The sequence below is a fragment of the Pinus tabuliformis genome, chromosome Q (assembly GCF_031772625.1).
Source record: "Pinus tabuliformis cultivar Carrire ecotype Pingquan chromosome Q, CPIR1, whole genome shotgun sequence".
NCBI classification, from domain to species: Eukaryota; Viridiplantae; Streptophyta; class Pinopsida; order Pinales; family Pinaceae; genus Pinus; species Pinus tabuliformis.
This window is the reverse complement of record NC_142296.1, coordinates 643,408,734-643,427,069: the sequence shown is the minus strand read 5'-3', so window position 1 is coordinate 643,427,069 and position 18,336 is coordinate 643,408,734. Positions and strand designations below refer to the sequence as shown.

The 18,336-nt window shown below is 35.7% G+C and overlaps 1 protein-coding gene across 1 annotated transcript; it reads right to left on the bottom strand.

Annotated features, from left to right (window-relative positions):
* Positions 1-13,991: 13,991 nt before the first annotated feature.
* LOC149221107 (uncharacterized) lies at positions 13,992-16,237 on the bottom strand. Its single transcript, XM_089382910.1, has 3 exons — positions 15,451-16,237; positions 14,381-14,473; positions 13,992-14,270 (listed from the first exon to the last, which is right to left on the bottom strand). Exons 1-3 carry the CDS (start codon positions 16,123-16,125, stop codon positions 14,220-14,222), a joined length of 819 nt encoding a protein of 272 aa, XP_089239036.1. The 5' UTR covers positions 16,126-16,237; the 3' UTR covers positions 13,992-14,219.
* Positions 16,238-18,336: the final 2,099 nt, after the last annotated feature.

Here is an 18,336-nt window from a genome sequence, read left to right as displayed (position 1 = left end):
CCATGTAGGGATACATTATGGTCGTCCTTCTCCTCCTGAGTTATCCAATTTTATTGAATTGTGTACACTGAATCTTCTGGATATATAAATTTAGACTCTAGACCACAATCTAAAACCTCAAACAAGCCTCTGCAACTACAAACTACCGAAATTGTTACGGCAAGCATGTAGTCCTAGTACACTACCCCTACTTCCCTAGGAACATGCAGTTAAATTTTAGAGAAAGGCGAAAAGTCCTGCAAAAGCCTTACAAGCATTTCACTGAGTGCAGGCTCGACACCTTTAGATTGGCAAGGGAATAATCCCACTAGTGGCATGTGAGGAGGTATGGCACTGCATAAAATCCAAGCAGTGACTATTCTCTTAATAAGCCAGAATAACTGTGAAAGATCAACAACACGGTGTATATATAATAAATTCGCACGTGTAGTTCATGGGAAGGGTTGGCCATGCCATCCCGCTGCTCTCCCTCTTAAATGCACTAGGAGGTAGCGAGGTGGTAGGTACCCTCCTTGACCTCCAATGCCTCGATGTTTGTCACCCCAATCGAGGGACTTTATTTCAAATTATTATTATTATTTTTATTTTTATTATTATTATTATTATTATTATCAATTATAAAAAGAATAAATAAATAAATTAAACATATATACATTTAAAAAAAAACATTAACAAGATTCTTAAGTATGGAGTTTCACCCAACTTCCCCATTCAATTTCTTAATTTGTAAATGGACTTTGTTACAATACCATCGCTTATCAATACCACATGCCCAAAATATTATAACTAATTTCATATGACACTTATTCATATAACATATATTTTTTGGTTAATCAATTTAATTAAAAGGGAAATAAAAGGGCATAACTACTTTAGAGATAAATCTCAACTTTTGATTTCTGAATACTACTAAAACTAGCAATTTCCCCTAAAGTTGCAAAGATACACTGAAGGAACATGCCTATGATGTTACTACAAAAATGTTGCAGCAAAAGAAAGATAACAACCTAAAGGGTGGAGGATGGAGGGGAGGAAATGTGTTTAGGCCTGCAACAGTGTCACTCTTGTGTCATGCCTGTCTCACAAATGTTGCTCAAACCACTATTCATGGCTAAATCATTTTTTCCAATCATACCACTATGCCAAAATCTTATATACATATTTATATCCAAGCTATAACATGTAGGGTAATGAGGTGAAACATTACCATATGTCGTGGTGGGTACTGAGGCACAAAAAAAGTAATTGCAAAGAGGAAATTACTAAAGTTAGTGTGTGTTGATAATGGGATTAAATAAAGAACATCTTTCACTTGAGTGGCCTTCACATTCCAGGGTATTCTGCAATCAACATAAAAAAGGGGGTTTGTTTTAGAATTTCAGCTATCCCCTTTTAAAAATTTTAAAATAATTCAGAGCCATTAATTTCAGTTTTAAATTTAAATTTAAATTTTGTCTAGCAAAAATTTGTCCAAATTGTAAATTTATGTCATGTACTTTACACAATCCAAGTGTCCAAGTAAAATTTCAAGGCATTGTGTCCATTTATGCATTCAAAAATACAGTTTTAAAAAAGAGAAATTACACATGCTATATCCATATATAAAACCAATATAGATCCATTTTGAAGAGAAGTTCCCATATCAAAAGAATAGATCTAAACTCTATAAAATACACAAAAGCTATTGATTTCCAAAAAAATAGTTTGCCAATTAATATTCCGTGGTGATATATCCTTTCCAAAAACATACACATAGATGGTGCTTGCAATAAACAAGATATACTTTTTACTTGGCATTTATGCATCATGTACCACGCAAATTTCAACACCTTGCCATTGCCGAGTGCCATTATATTGCTTTAACTTTCCACTCTCTGCGTACTTTCTTCCCCATGCTTCGACTTTTTTCTAGTTGCTCATCAACCTTTCCTGAAGCATCACTGATGAATAACTTCCATATTCCTACCCTTCTAATTCTAAATACAGAGTCTTCTTAACCAAATAAATTACGAAAGAGATTGATACAGTAAAGGTGAAACTAAATTTCTTGTCCAAGAATAAGTGCATTCTAGTGTAGAGGAATTAATGGTTTGGTTAGTAGTGGAATTCATTGTACTACTAAATTAGTAGAGGAATTCATTGTCCACTTACGTATTTGGAATCATTCTTCTTATATAAATAGGCTCAATCATTGAACTAATAACAGGTTCTCCACAGAAACCATTGTTCCTTAATAATCTATAAACCCCGTCTACTAATTCTTACATTTACGTTCATAAAAATAATGGATTTTTACATTTCCTTGCAAACCATGTTTGTTTTCACTCAGACAATTACGTTTTGTTTTTGGTTTATTTTTCATCACTTTTTATGTTAATTAAAAAAGATTCTATAGCAGAGCTAAATAGCATAAGTACATTGTTTTTGACAGTTTCAAATAGACAATATCATACTGTGTTAGAAAAATTTTACAAGGGCAAAGGAGCTCAGAAATTAGTTGGGGCAAAATAAGCAAAGTCAACTTCAGTTGTGGAAAATTAATAATAAAATTCATCATAGTACTGAATTAGTAGAGGAATTCATTGTCCACTTACATATTTGGAATCATTCTTCTCATATAAATAGGCTCAATCATTGAACTAATAACAGGTTCCCACAAAAACCATTGTTCCTTAATAATCTATAAACAGCATCTACTAATTCTTACATTTACGTTTATAAAAATAATGAATTCTTACATTTCCTTGCAAACCATGTTTGTTTTCACTCAGGCAATTACGTTTTGTTTTTGGTTTATTTTTCATCGAGATCGAAAGGGAGAAACTTTTTATGCTAATTAAAAAAGATTCCGTAGCAGAGCTAAATAGCATAAATACATTGTTCTGGAGAGTTTCAAATAGACAACATCATATTGTGTTAGAAATTTTTTTAAAGGAGCTCAGAAATTGGTTGTGGCAAATTAAGCCAGGTTAATATCAGTTACGGAAAGGTAAATCTTATCTTAGGTTGTGGCGAGGATATCGCAACCACACATGGACTTAATTAAAACTCACGCAAAACAGAGTAAAATAAAAGAGGTTGTGGAAATTTACTTGTGTAAAATTAAAACCATAACACAACTGACCACACTTTATATTATATGTCAAAACATAAATCACACAGAGACTTAATTAAAACTTAGGCAAAAGAGAGTAAAATAAAAGAGGTTGTGGAAATTTACTTGTGTAAAATTAAAACCATAACACAACCGACCGCACTTTATATTATATGTCAAAACATAAAGAAATTACATTTGAGTGATAAATGTTGATAAATGGACGCTGCAGCTCCAAGTGAAAAACACAACAAACTTATGTGATTTACCCACAAACTTATGTGATTTACCCACTACTGGGTTGCGGAGTAAACTTCTGTAAAACTTCGTAAAACTAGTTTTCAGGTCCCCACCAAAATTTCCTCCACGATTTTCTCCTCACTACGTCAGAGACTCTCGTTCCCTAACTTGCCCAACATGGCCAACATTACAAATGACATTTTCATCCATATTTATGGCAACATACAAGTTTGACATTAATTACATGACAGATAAAATATTTAATACCCAACATGGACGATTTTACATACTCAATGATGTTGTGAAGTGTGGGCAACAGTCGCGGAATGAATGTTTGCCCATATCTAATTAATAAACTTCATTAAATGCCTTAACTCCTCCATTGTGTTGCGGAATGGTCCGCTTTGAACTTCAGTTCTGATTTCTGTCCGTCTACCTGCAAACAAAATCGCAACCGTGCAGTGGTTGAATGAGCAAGCATGGTGTTTGTGAGTGTGATAAGGCGGTGGTTGGGATTATTATTTCCAACATTCCCCCTTAATAACAACTGTCGCCATTGACAATTCCAAAAGAATCTCTGAGATAAACAAAACTTTCACGTGCCAATGGCTTTGTGAAAATATCAGCGAATTGTTCCTGTGACGTGCAGTGCTGCAACACAATTTCATCATTGTTAATCAATTCTCTAATAAAATGATATTTATCATTAATATGCTTGGTCCTCTTGTGAAAAACAGAATTCTTTGATAATGCAATTGCTGATGTGTTGTCGCAGAAAATAGTTGTCGCTCCCTCTTGGTTGCGGCAAAGATCCCTCAACATCCTTCTCATCCAAACTGCCTGACATGTTGCTGTTGTTGCGGCGACATATTCAACTTCTGTTGTTGACAATGAAATTATTGGCTGCTTCTTGGAGGCCCATGAAACAGCTCCGGAACCCAAATGAAAAACATATCCTGACGTGCTCTTTCTGTCATCGACACTTCCTGCCCAATCATTGTCAGTGTAACCAACCAGCCTAAAATCATCTGTTGCGGTGTACAAAATGCCATACTTCTTTGTCCCATTGACATACCTTAGAATCCTTTTCACTGCTTGCCAATGTGTCTCCTTGGGTGTCTCCATGAACCTCGACACCAAACTCACTGCATACATTATATCTGGCCTAGTGGCGGTCAAATACATCAAGCTGCCTATCATGCTTTTGTATAATGTCGGATTGACATTGCTGCTACAATCTTCTTTGCTCAACTTCAACCCCATGACAGTTGGAGTTGGTGCAGGCTTACTGTTCTGCATTTTAAACCTCTCCAAAATGTCTGCTACATACTTTTCTTGAGAAATAAAAATGCCATTTTCTGTTTGCTTCACTTCTATGCCCAAAAAATATCTTAACAACCCCAAGTCAGTCATTTCAAATTTATTCTTCATGACTTGTTTGAAATCAGCGATGAGGAAATTATCACTGCCCGTAAGAATTAAATCATCTACATATAAGACAACAATGAGAATCTTACCATCATTCTATTTGATGTAGAGAGTATGCTCACTGTCACATTTGTTGAAACCATTGTCCAATAAGTACGCATCTATCCTATTGTACCATGCACGCGGTGCTTGCCTAAACCCATAAAGATCTTTCCTCAACCGATACACTTTGTCTTCTTGGCCTTCTACCTCATAACCAAATGGTTGCACATCATACACTTCCTCTCTCAACACTCCATTCAAGAACGCCAACTTTACGTCGATTTGATACACTTTCCATTTATGTTGCGTGGCAATCGCCACAACTGTACGCACCGTCTCCATCCTCGCTACTAGTGCGAACATCTCCTCATAATCTCTTCCATGTTGCTGCTTGTATCCTTTGACAACTAGCTTTGCTTTGTGCCTCTTAATCTTACCGTCGACATTGATCTTGGTCTTATAGACCCACTTCACTCCAATGACTTGTTTTCTTTGCGGAAGGTTCACTAACTCCCATGTGTCATTCCTTTCTATTGCTTCCATTTCTTCCTCCATTTCTGCAACCCATTTTTCATCTTTGAATGCATCTTCAAAGTGAATTGGGTCATCTACATGACAAAACAGAGAAAATAAGGAATTCAGACCAACGTTGTTATCAACTTCATCTTTCTCATAAATTCCATTTAAATTTCTGAATTTTGGTCTTCTTGTGCTTGCTGAAGATGGGCTTGATATGTCACTTGGTGTTGCGCTTTGCGGCGTGCTTGGAGAAGCACTTGCTTGACTGTGTGATGCTGTCCTAATATTTGTTGATGGTGTTCCTTGCTTCCTGCTTTGTTGCGCTTGAATAAGAGTAGAGGGAGTCACTGTTGAGGAATTACTTGTTGTTGTCAATTCCTCTTTGTCCTCATGTGGTATGCATGCTTTGACATTGACTGTCTTCTCTAAACTTCCATCCCATGCTTCCTCTTCTATGAACTGCACATCTCTACTGATTATGACCTTCTTGGTTGATGGATTGTAGAGCTTGTATGCCTTAGATTCATCACTGTATCCAACAAATATACATTTCTCCCCCTTGCTGTCAAACTTCTTCCTCAACTCATCCGGGACATGGGCATATGCCACACAACCAAAGACTCTCATGTGAGAGACACTATGCTTTCTTCCACTCCATGCCTCTTCAGGAACTATGTTTTGAATGCTTTTGGTTGGAAATCTATTCATGATATATGTTGCAGAAGCGACAGCTTCAGCCCAATAATCATTTGGCAAATGCTTTACCTTCAACATACTCCTTGCCATTTCCATAATGTTCATATTCTTCCTTTCTGCCACACCATTTTCTGAGGTGTATATCTTGTTGTAAATTTCTTGTGAATTCCATGTTCCCTACAAAATCGAAGGAAGTCATTTGAGATGTATTCGCCATTTCTATCAGTTCTGAGGACTTTGATGTAGTATCCACTTTGCTTCTCAACAAGAGCCTTCTATTGGTGAAAGCACTCAAACACTTCACTTTTCTGTTTTAGGAGATAGACCCATGTCTTCCTTGTGTAGTCATCTATGAAGGTCAATACATAGTAGCTGCCACCAATTGATGATGTCTGCATTGGTCCACATAAATATGAGTGGACAATCTCCAAAGGTGCCCTTGCCCTTACTAACTTTTCTGCTCGAAATGTCTCTCTATGTTGCCTTCCCAAGATACATACTTCACATAGGCTATCTGGTTTTTCTATGAGTGGCAAACCCTTCACGATGCCTTTCCTATGCAACAAATTCAAACCTCCAAAGTTGAGATGTCCAAATCTCAAATGCTATAACCAGTTTTCATCTTTGACCTCTGCTTGATAGTTCACTTGTGCAACAGCAGTCTCTTGTCTTCCATCCTCTTGCGGTTTCATTGATAGTTGTGCTTGTGCACCTTCTTTCAAATCTGATCTTATCTTTAGGGGAAACATTCTATTGTTTGTCATCTGAACCTTTGCAATCAGCTGTCTGCTTGGAGGCCTATCCAAAATTGTGTACTCATCATTTTTGAAAAAAGACATTGTAGCCCTTTTGCATGAGTTGTCCAATGCTTATGAGGTTATGCTTCAGACCGGGGACAAAGTAAACATCTGAGATGTACTTCTTATCCCCCTTCTCTGTTAGGATATTAACTCTTCCTTTTCAATGTCAGAGACTTTGCTATCAGTCCCTAGTGTCACTTCAGATTTCACACTTTCATCTAGATTGGAAAACATTTCTATGTTCCCTGACATGTGATTGCTACACCCTGAATCTAAATACCATATATCACTTTGTTTTTCTTGTGTTGCGTTACAAGCTAAAAACATGCTATCATGGTTCTGATTTTCTTTTGTGAAATTTACACTTGGTTTGTTACTAATGTCATATTGTTTCTTTCTACATTCATTTGCATAATGACCATACTTCTTACAGTAATGACCTTGAACTTGAGATTTATCATACTTCTGACCTTGTGCTTGATTTTGGCTTGGGCCTTGACTTGGATTTTGATTGTTGCCCCTTCCACTTGAGCTTGAAGGGCTACTTCTTCCACCTCTGTGTGGGCTTCTTCCTCTTCCTCTAGCATATGATCTTGCTCTGCCTCTACCTTGACCAAATGATGCTTGTGTCTTGAAGGCATGCTCCAATGAGGAGCCTGCTTCTCTATTCAGTCTATGTTCATGAGAAATCAAAGATGCATTAAGCTCATCCACTGAGAACTGTGAGAGATCCTTTGTCTCTTCTATGGCCACAACAATGGCCTCAAACCTTGTTGGCAAACTTCTCAAAACTTTCTCAACTATTTTTCTTTCCTAATTGTCTAACCATGAGACATGATTTGAGTAACCAACCCACTTACATGTGTAAATAACGAGTCTATATTATCAGACTCTTTCATACAAAGTGTTTCAAAATCTCTCCTCAGCGTTTGCATCTTTGTTGTCTTGACTTTTGCCATGCCTTGGTAGGTTGTCTGGAGGGTGTCCCATGCTTGCTTGGACTTCGTTGCTGCTGCAACCCTTGGGAAAATACTTTCATGAACTGATTGAAAAATATAGAACAGGGCTTTTCAATCATTTTTCCTGTTGTCCCTTAACAAATCCCTTTCTGTTTGAGACAAAACATTGTATGTTGCTGCATCCGCTGGTTCTTGAAAACCATTCTCCACCAAATCCCAAATGTCTTGAGAAGAAAACACGGCCTTCATTGTAATAGCCCAATAATCATAATTTTTACCATTAAATTGAGGTATCTAAGGATTAGTCAAGCTTGTTCTTGATGTTGCCATTTTTGAGTGAGAAAAAAAAAACTTTCTACCTTTTGGTAAATACGCTCAAAAACAATCTGCCCCCAAAACGATTTTCACTATTAGTAAAAATACTTGTTTTTACACTGTTTAACCCGCTCTCATACCATGTTAGAAAAATTTTACGAGGGCAGAAAAATTTTACGAGGGCAAAGGAGCTCAGAAATGGGTTCTCGAAATGTAAGCAAGGTCAACTTCAGTTGTGGAAGGTCAACTGATCACACTTTATATTATATGTCAAAACATAAAGTATTTACATTCGTGTGATAAATGGAGGTTGTAGCTCAAGTGAAAAACACAACAAACTTAATGCAATTTAGGCACTACTGGGTTGCGGAGTAAACTTCTGTAAAACTACATAAAACTGGTTTTCATGCCCCCACCAAATGACTTTAATTATATTTATCGCAACATACAAATTTGACTTTAATTACATGACAGAGAAAATACCAAAATTTCCTCCACGGTTTTCTTCTCACTACCTCACAGGCCACGGTTTTCTTCTCACTACCTCACAGGCTCTCACTCCCTGAGTTTCCCAACATGCCCAACATTACAAATGACATTTTCATCCATATTTATTACAAATTTGACTTTAATTACATGACAGAGAAAATATTTAATACACAACATAGGCAATTTTACATAGTAAATGATGTTGTGGAGTGTGGACAAGAGTCGCGGAATGAATGTTTTCTCATATCTAATTAATAAACTTCATTAAATGCCTTAACTCCTCTGTTGTGTTGCAAAATGGTCCGTTCTGAACTTCTGTTCTGACTTTTGTCTTTCTGCCTGCAAACAAAATCGCAACCGTGGAGTGGTTGACTGACTGAGCAAGCATGGTGTTTGTCAGCGGTGGTTGGGATTATTATTTCCAACATAGTGCTGGTCCAAAAATCCCATTTTTCAAAAGACGCCTAGAAAAATATTTCCAATATTTTATAAAAACTTCCTAATATCAATAAAACTTTGAAATACATAAAAATGCTAAAAGATGTTACATCTGCTACCTTTCATTCCATGTGCACAGTGTGCTGGTTCCAAATCTCCTATTTCCATGGCTTTAAAGAGTCGGTGAATAGTGTATTCTTCCTTGATCAAACCATGTTATTTTGAGTATGAATTCATGTGGTTAGAAGCACTTGAAATTGCATTCTGAATTTGCTAAGTGTTTCTTAGAAAGTCATTTTCAGCTTCCAACTGTGCAACCTTCTGATTCAAATAGGATAGGATCCCCATAATAGATTCATTATGTGAAGTGATTTGGTGATCATGATTCTGAATTTTCACTGTAATTGTGCCAAGGGCATCCCTGTTATCCTTGATTAATGCTCATGCACCTGAAGAACTTGCATTACTTCTTGATGATCCATAACATACTCAAGAAGAGCACACAAACAAAGGAGAAGTTGAAGTAAGACTGAGCACACAAAAAAACTAAACAACATTCTACCAGAGTATGCCCCAGCGAATTCAAGTCTCCCAACCCAGAGTGAGCCTGAGCTTGAAAGAAAGCCCAGGGACAAAGAGTAAAATGATACCAACAAGGGTCTTACATACTATAATCAACACCTGAAAATCCAGAATATCAAGTGCAAGTCTCAAGGTGATGATTGATACTATGTAATTTAGTTTACTAGTATCAATTCCACTTCAACTCTGCTAGTGTTATTTGATGCAATGAGTACTATATAGACTATTCAAAATCATAATATTAAGACTAATACTCATGAATACTGTCATAATTTAATAACTTACTCTAAATAGTTAACCTAAAATGATTTCTAATATAGTGAAATACAAAAACCCCTCAATTAGTAGCTGTATTCTCAATAGTGAGCCAATATCGAACAAATATAGTTAAAAAAAAGACGGCAAGAATAATGGTGGGAGAATGAGCGGGTGTTTGATGGAATCATTGAATCTCATCATTGAATTTCAGGAGATGTAAAAGCTCATAGCATGTAGCTTCTTCGGCCACTTTCCTCTTCCCAAAATCCACAGAGATAGCCTAAACAGGAGTCGTCATTCTTTAAGGACAAGTTCATTTTATTGCTCGTCAACTCCCTACTCATGTTTTTATAGGGTTATGATCTCCTTGCAAATGTGTAATCTGTTTCCCTTGAACACTTTATCATAATAGTTTGCAGTCAAAGTCAGTGGAACATATATGCAGATCTAGTTGGAATTTTGTATTCTGTATGTATTCCCATTTCCAACTTCTAAAGTCTTATGTTTTGCCGCATAGGAATCACAACACTGTCGCATACAACTCTACAAAAGCCCTAAAGCCTTGAGATGCACAAGGAGAAAGAGAACTTAGATGTTCATTAAGGGACCCCAGTCTCGTGCATATCCATTAGGTTGCATATTCAATGTTCCCTTTTTCTCTACCTCGCCTCCATTAGGTTTCATCCTAAAAAAATTGCGATGTGGTTACAGTAAACTAAGCAGTATATTTATATTGTTCCTCAGATTTCTAATTGTTGGCATTTCCCTACATTTTGTTTTAGATTCTACTATGTTTTCCTTCAAATTTATTGTTTTACTATTACCCACAATGAATAGGTTTGTATTGCAGGTTACATGTGTGACAAGATCTACTTTATAACAGGCAGGTTATGTTGATTTTTGCTTATTTTTTCCCATCAGGTAAAATTCTCTTGCTAGCTAAAAAATTCAGCCTCTGACGTATCTTAAAAAAATGGTTTCCTTTGCTAATAACATTACTGAGTCTGAACATTTAAATACAAGTAGCAGGAAACTTATGGTTGGGACTGCTGAGTTGGCCTATTCGCAGAATAGTTTAAAACAATATCAGTGTCATGCTCAAATAACACTTCCAGTGATTGGAAAATATAATAAGAGCAAAATGTGTTTCTTGAACATTGTGTCAAAGAATATTTTCCTTTAATGGTCAACTATTTATGATGTCAGGATAATTAAGGCAACCGATGGCAAAATGTGTTCATCTTCAAAATGTAATTGACCTCTTGAGTTACATATTGATTTAGTTGATCTTGTGCTTCTATGATTGTCAACAAGTATGGGATAGTCTGATCATTGAGACAACCATGAAATATTATTATGATAATGACCTTGAGGAAATGATAGCAGCGATTCAGAAAAATGTTACCGTATGTGCCCCACTCTCTCATTTGAAAAATGTACTTAACTTGGTAGATTATTCATTTCTTTTCTTGTCATAAATAGCCTTTGAAAAAATTTGCTCATGCAATAGTAAAAATGTTGTAGTTTACACCTATATATTGTGAATGTCATCAAGGATAAAATTTATGTCTAATTTCAAAAACAGGGTAACTGGTCTGATGAAATACCTACCTGGGAGAATTGCAGCACGGATGTACTTGCTTGCCCCAAACCGTAAATGTCAATATTTTCAAAAGTGTATCATCATCCATGGATTGCAATTTGTAATATTGTTTTTCTGGTATATGTTGACAATCCAGCCAACTTAAAGTTCTTGATGAGTTTGGTGCACTGATTCTTAGGATTGCTGCCAATATTCATTGTAAAAACAAGAGTGGAATAAAGTTAACAGTTCTGAAAAAAAGCTATAATCATATTAAACCTTTGTAAGCTAGATCATATATAATCTTGCCCAAATTTTATGCCTAGTGGTACAAGCAGCTAGACACTCTGTCATGCGTTAGAGCTGATGCTTTTAATCACTTATGCTAAGTTCTTTGCAACAAATGAAATAACAGGTTGTCCTTTCAGCAAACAAATGCGAGCTGTGTTGGTAAGAAAAATGAATTATGCTCGATTTCATATGGACATGTATTCTTTGATGCTGATAGCACCATTGGTGCAAAGTCAAACATGGTTTTTTTAGGTGCCAATTCTTACTGCAAGCTACCAGCATTACTACCTACTTGTTCTGATAGCTTTGAAACCCTAACGTTTCCTTTTTATAGTCCCGTACAGGAGAAAATATTGCATTTGACGGTGGAAGAAATGCACAATTCGTTCCTCAGCACTGCCTCGCCTCCCAGAAAACGGAAAGCTGGAATGCATCGAATACAAGCAGGGAGGGCTTCCTGCAGAGCAAAGAAAACACGTTTCGATAACTGATTTGATCGATAAGAGGCCACAACAACGGTGAGTTGGGGGAATTGGCATGGAAACTGTGTAAGATTGAGCGGATCAAAGTCCTAGGAAATGGAAACAATATTTAAGGGAGTTGTTTTTAGTGCTATTTTTTGCACACTAAAAAATTTCTAGGACATCTTGATTGTGAGACTTACCCATCAAGATTGTGATTTCAATAAATTGCTGCAGGATTTTAAAGAAATTTGACCAGAAAAACCCATCGAAAAAACTTCAAAAAAATTTCACTAAAGACAACTTAGTAATGGAGGTTGTAATTATTTAAATTATCAAATAAATGTTACTTCAGGGGAAAGAAAAGAAAAATAAATAAATATCAAACTAAATGAAAATATGTTAGAATATTTCTTACCATCTAACTAATAATTATTATTAATTAAATTAAATTATGAAAACCCTATTCCAAAATAAACACTCCTATAACAACAATTATGTTTGAATTATTTAACAATATATTAATCTTTTTAGTATTCATATTATCAATAATATCCAAATTTTCCACTTCCATAATAATAAACTTCTTTAAAAAAATTGCATGTCACCTTTAATATGAAGTAACCATTGCACTTATTTTATTTTGTTCTCATATTCATCCTAGAATAACTTCCCCTAAGATATCATCCCAGCTTTCCACATCCATAATAATAAATTTCCCAAAAAAATTAAATTTAATATAGAATAACCCTTCATTTACTTGATTTTTTCCCATGCCCATCTTATAATAGAATCTCCAAAATGTCATCTCTAGTCTGGACAAGATCCTTTATTTATTTATTTATATATATATATATATATATATATATATAATTTATTATAAAATTTTATAATAATTTTACAGTAACTTTTCTAACTCTAAAGATATTTTTATCTTTAATTAAAATGGTTAATAAACACATTTAATATATAATTAAATAATTTTATACCAAAATCACTCCAATCCATCAAAATATCGTGACAAACATTTTATATAAACCCTATCAAATTTTATTCCAAAAACTTCAAATTATTACAAACCTATCTCATTTAAACCATAACATTAATAAAGAAACTAGAACATACCATTCACGGTTTGAATCATCTCTTGACAAAGTTTGAACATTTATATGTTTTTAACCTCATGTCAAGTAACCTCAACCAGCTAACTTTGAATGATCAATAATTCATTTTTCCTACTTCAACCACTTTGTATTTATTTTAATGTTTTAAATGATGAAAGGTTCATGCAAAATATTCCTCCATAATCACTATAAAATGGATAACCATTCAAAATGGAACTACCAACTAAGGTCCTTTAACATACTTGAAAACAAAGAGAATCTGTTACTTCAAAGATCCAGAAAAAGAAATTGTCACTCCAGGAGAGCGTTACTCATATCTATAGCTGGTACGAAGATACCGATAGGAATAGAGAAATCAGAGACACTCTCAATGCTCTGGACTCTGGGAACTGCCGGTACCTTTGGTGTTTAACACTACAGATATTTTATATTTTTCTATGTATTTTATTTTATTTAATCAAATATATGAGCAGTTGCAAACAGGAAGCCTGACACTTCATTTTATGTATTTTACTAATTTCTTTTAATTAAATATGCAATGTTATGGCATAAGTTTAAAATGATCTGAATATTTCTTAGGGTAGTAGTACCATGATGGAGGGAATCAGATAAAGGATGAAAATGAGCCTCATTACCAAATATGAAATAGATATGCCACAGAGTGCTACTGTCCACACTTTCTCTTCTACATTATTTAAAACATTTTCGCACAAGTCCAAATAACTTGGATTCCAAAACCAAATTGATCAGTTTACAGTGTTAATCAGATACCACACCACAATATAGGTTGTGCAGGGGTGCAACCATAATTGGTAAAATCAATTGCTATATAAAAGACAAGTTGATGTTGGCTTGCTATATGCATTTTATAGAGCGAATCTGTCATGAAAAATATTGACATCTATTCCATGCTTTCTGTCAATCCACTTGGCCCTTCTTGCCCTCCTTTTTCCTGCCAGAAGTACATATCCTCTTAAAATACTGCCTACATTGAAAGCCATGGAACATAGAGTTTCAGAATAACATTTACTGAATCAAACCCTAACTTACATAGAAACCCACCTCTTTGGAAGCGGAAGCAGTTGAGGATGACGGAGAGAAAACATCATTCAAAGCTGTCGTTGAAGCCATAGATGCCCACAGCAACTCCAAAACCTGCAAAATAATGGTGGTGCAGTTGGTTTCAGTTTTCAAGTTTCTGTGGTTGCAGTGATTTGTGTGGAAGAGTGTGGTTGGAGTGATTTGTGGGGAAGGAATATCTACAAATGTGAGTATTGTGGTTGAAGTTTCAGAGCCATTATCCATTGTCAAGACATGTGGAAGATGACAACAATATTTGTATTTGTTAATTTATTTTTTCAATCAAAATAAATAAAATAAAATAGTAATGTGTCATAGTAAATAAAAGTATAGTTTAAAGAAGGTATAAATTAGTCTGGAAAATAATGGAAATTCCAGCAAGATTGTGACAAAATCTAGCAGAAATTTTTGAAATTTTATGTTATAGCTGTCAAACTTCCGATTTTGGGTGCCCCGTGGTTTTTGATGGTGTTGAATTCATTTCCACTATAAAATAAAGATTCAAACACTTCAGTATTTTGGTTGCCCCAGGGTTTTTGATGGTGCTGCATCTATTTCCACCATAAAAAAAAAAGAGATTCTGGGTTACAGCTGTCAAATTTCAGGAATTTGGATACCTAGTGTTCTTGATGGTGTTGAATCCATTTCCACCATAAAATAAAGATTCAAAAGCTCCAAGATTTTGGGTGTCATGGTCTCAGTAGACTAAATCTTAAATAAATTTTATAAATACACATAAAAAAGATTCAAACACTATAAAAATAAAATTCAAACACTCAGCATTTTGGTTTTTTGAATTTTTTTTTACCAAGGTAAAAAATCTTTTGAAAGAAAAATGATTGTGTCTCAAACTATTTGAATATAGCGTTAAGTTTGAATATAGCGAATAACAGTTGATACCCGATTCTGACCAGAAATCTACTATCCCAACAAATCTATGGTCTCAGTAGACTAAGTCTTAAATAAATTCTATAAATACACTTGCTGGTTTGAAATGTTGGCACTAAAATTACCGATATACTAATTTCGGAAGAAAAAACACAATTACTTACCTTATCAGGACCAACCGTTACCGTCATTTCCTCCATTTCGCTCAGGTCTTTCACTTGCAATTGATTCAAGAGAGTAATGCTGGTAATGGTGGAAATTGGAAGGATATTCAAATCGTCTGTAATTATAAATGTAACAGTCTCTTTCACGTACCCTGGAATCATTTGATCGCGATTCGCAGAAGAAGAGGGGCGAGAGGGATGATGAAGAAACTGCAATTCATTAGCTATTTCTTCGCCACAGACACATATCTGCCCAGGTCGAGTGCTAAGTTGATGCTGCTCCTCATAATCGCTATCAGCGTTGCAGCATGCATAGTAGATGGGAGAAGTGGCATCTTCGATCCGTGGCAGGCCATTGTCAGAGATGAAGGATTCATTGTAAGAGATGAAGGATTCATGGGGTTTAAGCAGAAGGGTTTTATCGGTAGTCATATAGGTGGCATTCAGCTTGTCTACGCTGTTGTACACGTTACTGATGCTTGCCACTGACTTGGATGACGTCGTGCCGTGTTGTCGCAGAAGTCTGATAATGCCACCGACAGGTAGCAAAAGAAAGCCGAAGAGGAGATCCACAAAGTCCTTTCCTGCTTCTGCATAGAGGACCCGTCGATTTTTCTTGTTTATAAGAAGCCTTACATCCATTCTGCAATCAGCACTACTGCCGTCCTCTGCCATTGTAATACCCAATGCCCTGACTGCTAATCCTCACCATCTGCTATCATTTTATATTTGTCCATATCGTTACTAAATGCTGCCTCCTCGCATTCCAAGTCCGGTGAGAGAGACTGAAGAGCCAACCTCAGATTTTAAATATACACAATTAAATCAGCAAATATATACTAGTAAAATCAGTAAATAAAAGTGTTAAAAGGGTAGCTCAAGTGGGGATGGTTTTGTGAAGTGTATAGATAGTGGTAAGTTTTATTATGTGAGTAGTTTAATTAGTGATTGTATTGTGAAGTGTGTGGTTAGTGGTATCATGATGTAGGCAGTTCAATTGGTGATCATTTTCTCAAGTGTGTGGTTAGTGTAAGTGTCATCTAAAATCTATATATATATATATATATATATATATATATATATAAATAATTAAAATTAGTAAATAAACACCTCTAGTTCAATTGGTGATGGCTTTGTGAAGTGTGTGGTTAGTACTAAGCGTCATCATGTGGTTAGTGGTAAGTGTCATCTAAAATTAGTAAATATATACAATTAAAATCAATAAATAAAAGCTTTAAGGGGCAGCTCAATTGGTGATGGCTTTGTGAAGTGTGTGGTTAGTGGTAAGTGTCATGTGGGTAGCTCATTTGGTGATCACATTGTGAATGTGTGGTTAGTGGTAAGTGTCATCATATGGGCAGCTCAATTGGTGATTGCTTTCTGAAGTGTGTGGTTAGTGCTAAGTGTCATCATATGGGCAGCTCAATTGGTGATGGCTTCGTGAAGTGTGTGGTTAGTGGTAAGTGTCATCATGTTGTCTATCATCAACACCCTTGGAAATGTGTCATTAGTGGTAAGTGTCATCATGTTGTCTATCATCACCACCCTAGGAAATGTGGCCCATTCCATAGGCCCTCACTCTAGCTCATCATGGTGACTATGATCACCGCCCTTGGAAATAAACACTACGGTCTCATAACACGTTATAGTTATGGGATAAATCTATGGAGTTTTGATGCTTTTGTTTAGATAAGGGAGTTATATAATAGTGAATCCAATGGTAGAGTAAATGCGAAGGAAGATCTGGCAAAAGGGGGCTTCTCCTTATGGCTAGTCGTACTTTCTCAGGTTGGTTTTCTAGTTGGGACATAGCTCTCAAAATAAATGGATTATACAGAATTGCATCCTACATGTAATTCACTACATCAACACAAGGAAGAGCTTAAATCCTTGCATGAATATATGGATGATATCCTCCATAGGTTCTCGGCCCTTGACCACATAACGAGCTACGTTGGTGAGGTTTGGTTGAGCATGCACCTTCACTTGAAGATATGAATTGACATGCTAGAATAGTGATAAAAATGGCAACGTTTGTATTAAAAAATAAAACCCACTGGTCAACTCTATGAAAGAGAGTCTAAACCAGGAGAGTCTGGCTCTACAAAACGCTCTACATTGTTCATCAACGTTACACATTAAATAGAACACATGGTTTTAGGGAAGTTAGAATAACATCCTAATAAATAGAAACTAATTCCTATCCTGAGGCTACGTGAACCAACTCTACCTATTCTAAGATATTCTCCATTATCTTCAACACTCCCCCTTAATGGAGAATAGGTTCACATATATGCCTAACATCTCCCTAAATATTTGAAATTTTACTTTTCCAAGGGGTTTAGTGAAAATGTCCGCAACATTATCACATGTGTTACAATATTCCAGATGGATTTATTTAGATTGCACTTTTTCCCTTACAATGAAATTGAGTATCAATATGTTTCGTGTTTTTGTGAAACACCGAATTGTTGGCCGAATTGATTGAACTTTGATTGTCGCATTTGAGTGTTGTTGCGACTGTCTGTTCTTCCCCAACATCCTGGAAAAGTATCTGCAACCAAACCGCCTCGCATGTTGCTGCACACATGGCTTGATACTCTACTTCTGCTAAGGACAAGGAGAGTGTGTTCTGCTTCTTGCTACTCCAAGTGATCACCCCAGATTCAAGACTAAATGCATAACCTGTTATAGATCTATGATCATCTACATTTCCTGCCTAATCTGAATCTGCAAATCCTACCAATATAACATCAGAAGAGTCAGTGTAAATAATTCCATAATCTACAGTACCTTGTAGATACCTCAAAACATTCTTTGCTGCATTCCAATGGCTTTCAAGTGGATTATACATGAATTTGCTTAACACGCTGACTGCATAAGCCA

What these genes read in the sequence shown, in the direction of transcription:
- LOC149221107 (XM_089382910.1), bottom strand. Translation starts at nt 16,125, where the DNA reads ATGGCAGAGGACGGCAGTAGTGCTGATTGCAGAATGGATGTAAGGCTT. An exon ending in TAACGGTTGGTCCTGATAAG is followed by an intron (nt 14,474 to 15,450) that starts GTAAGTAATTGT and finishes ATTATTTTGCAG; the next exon opens with GTTTTGGAGTTGCTGTGGGC. An exon ending in CTGCTTCCGCTTCCAAAGAG is followed by an intron (nt 14,271 to 14,380) that starts GTGGGTTTCTAT and finishes TACTTCTGGCAG; the next exon opens with GAAAAAGGAGGGCAAGAAGG.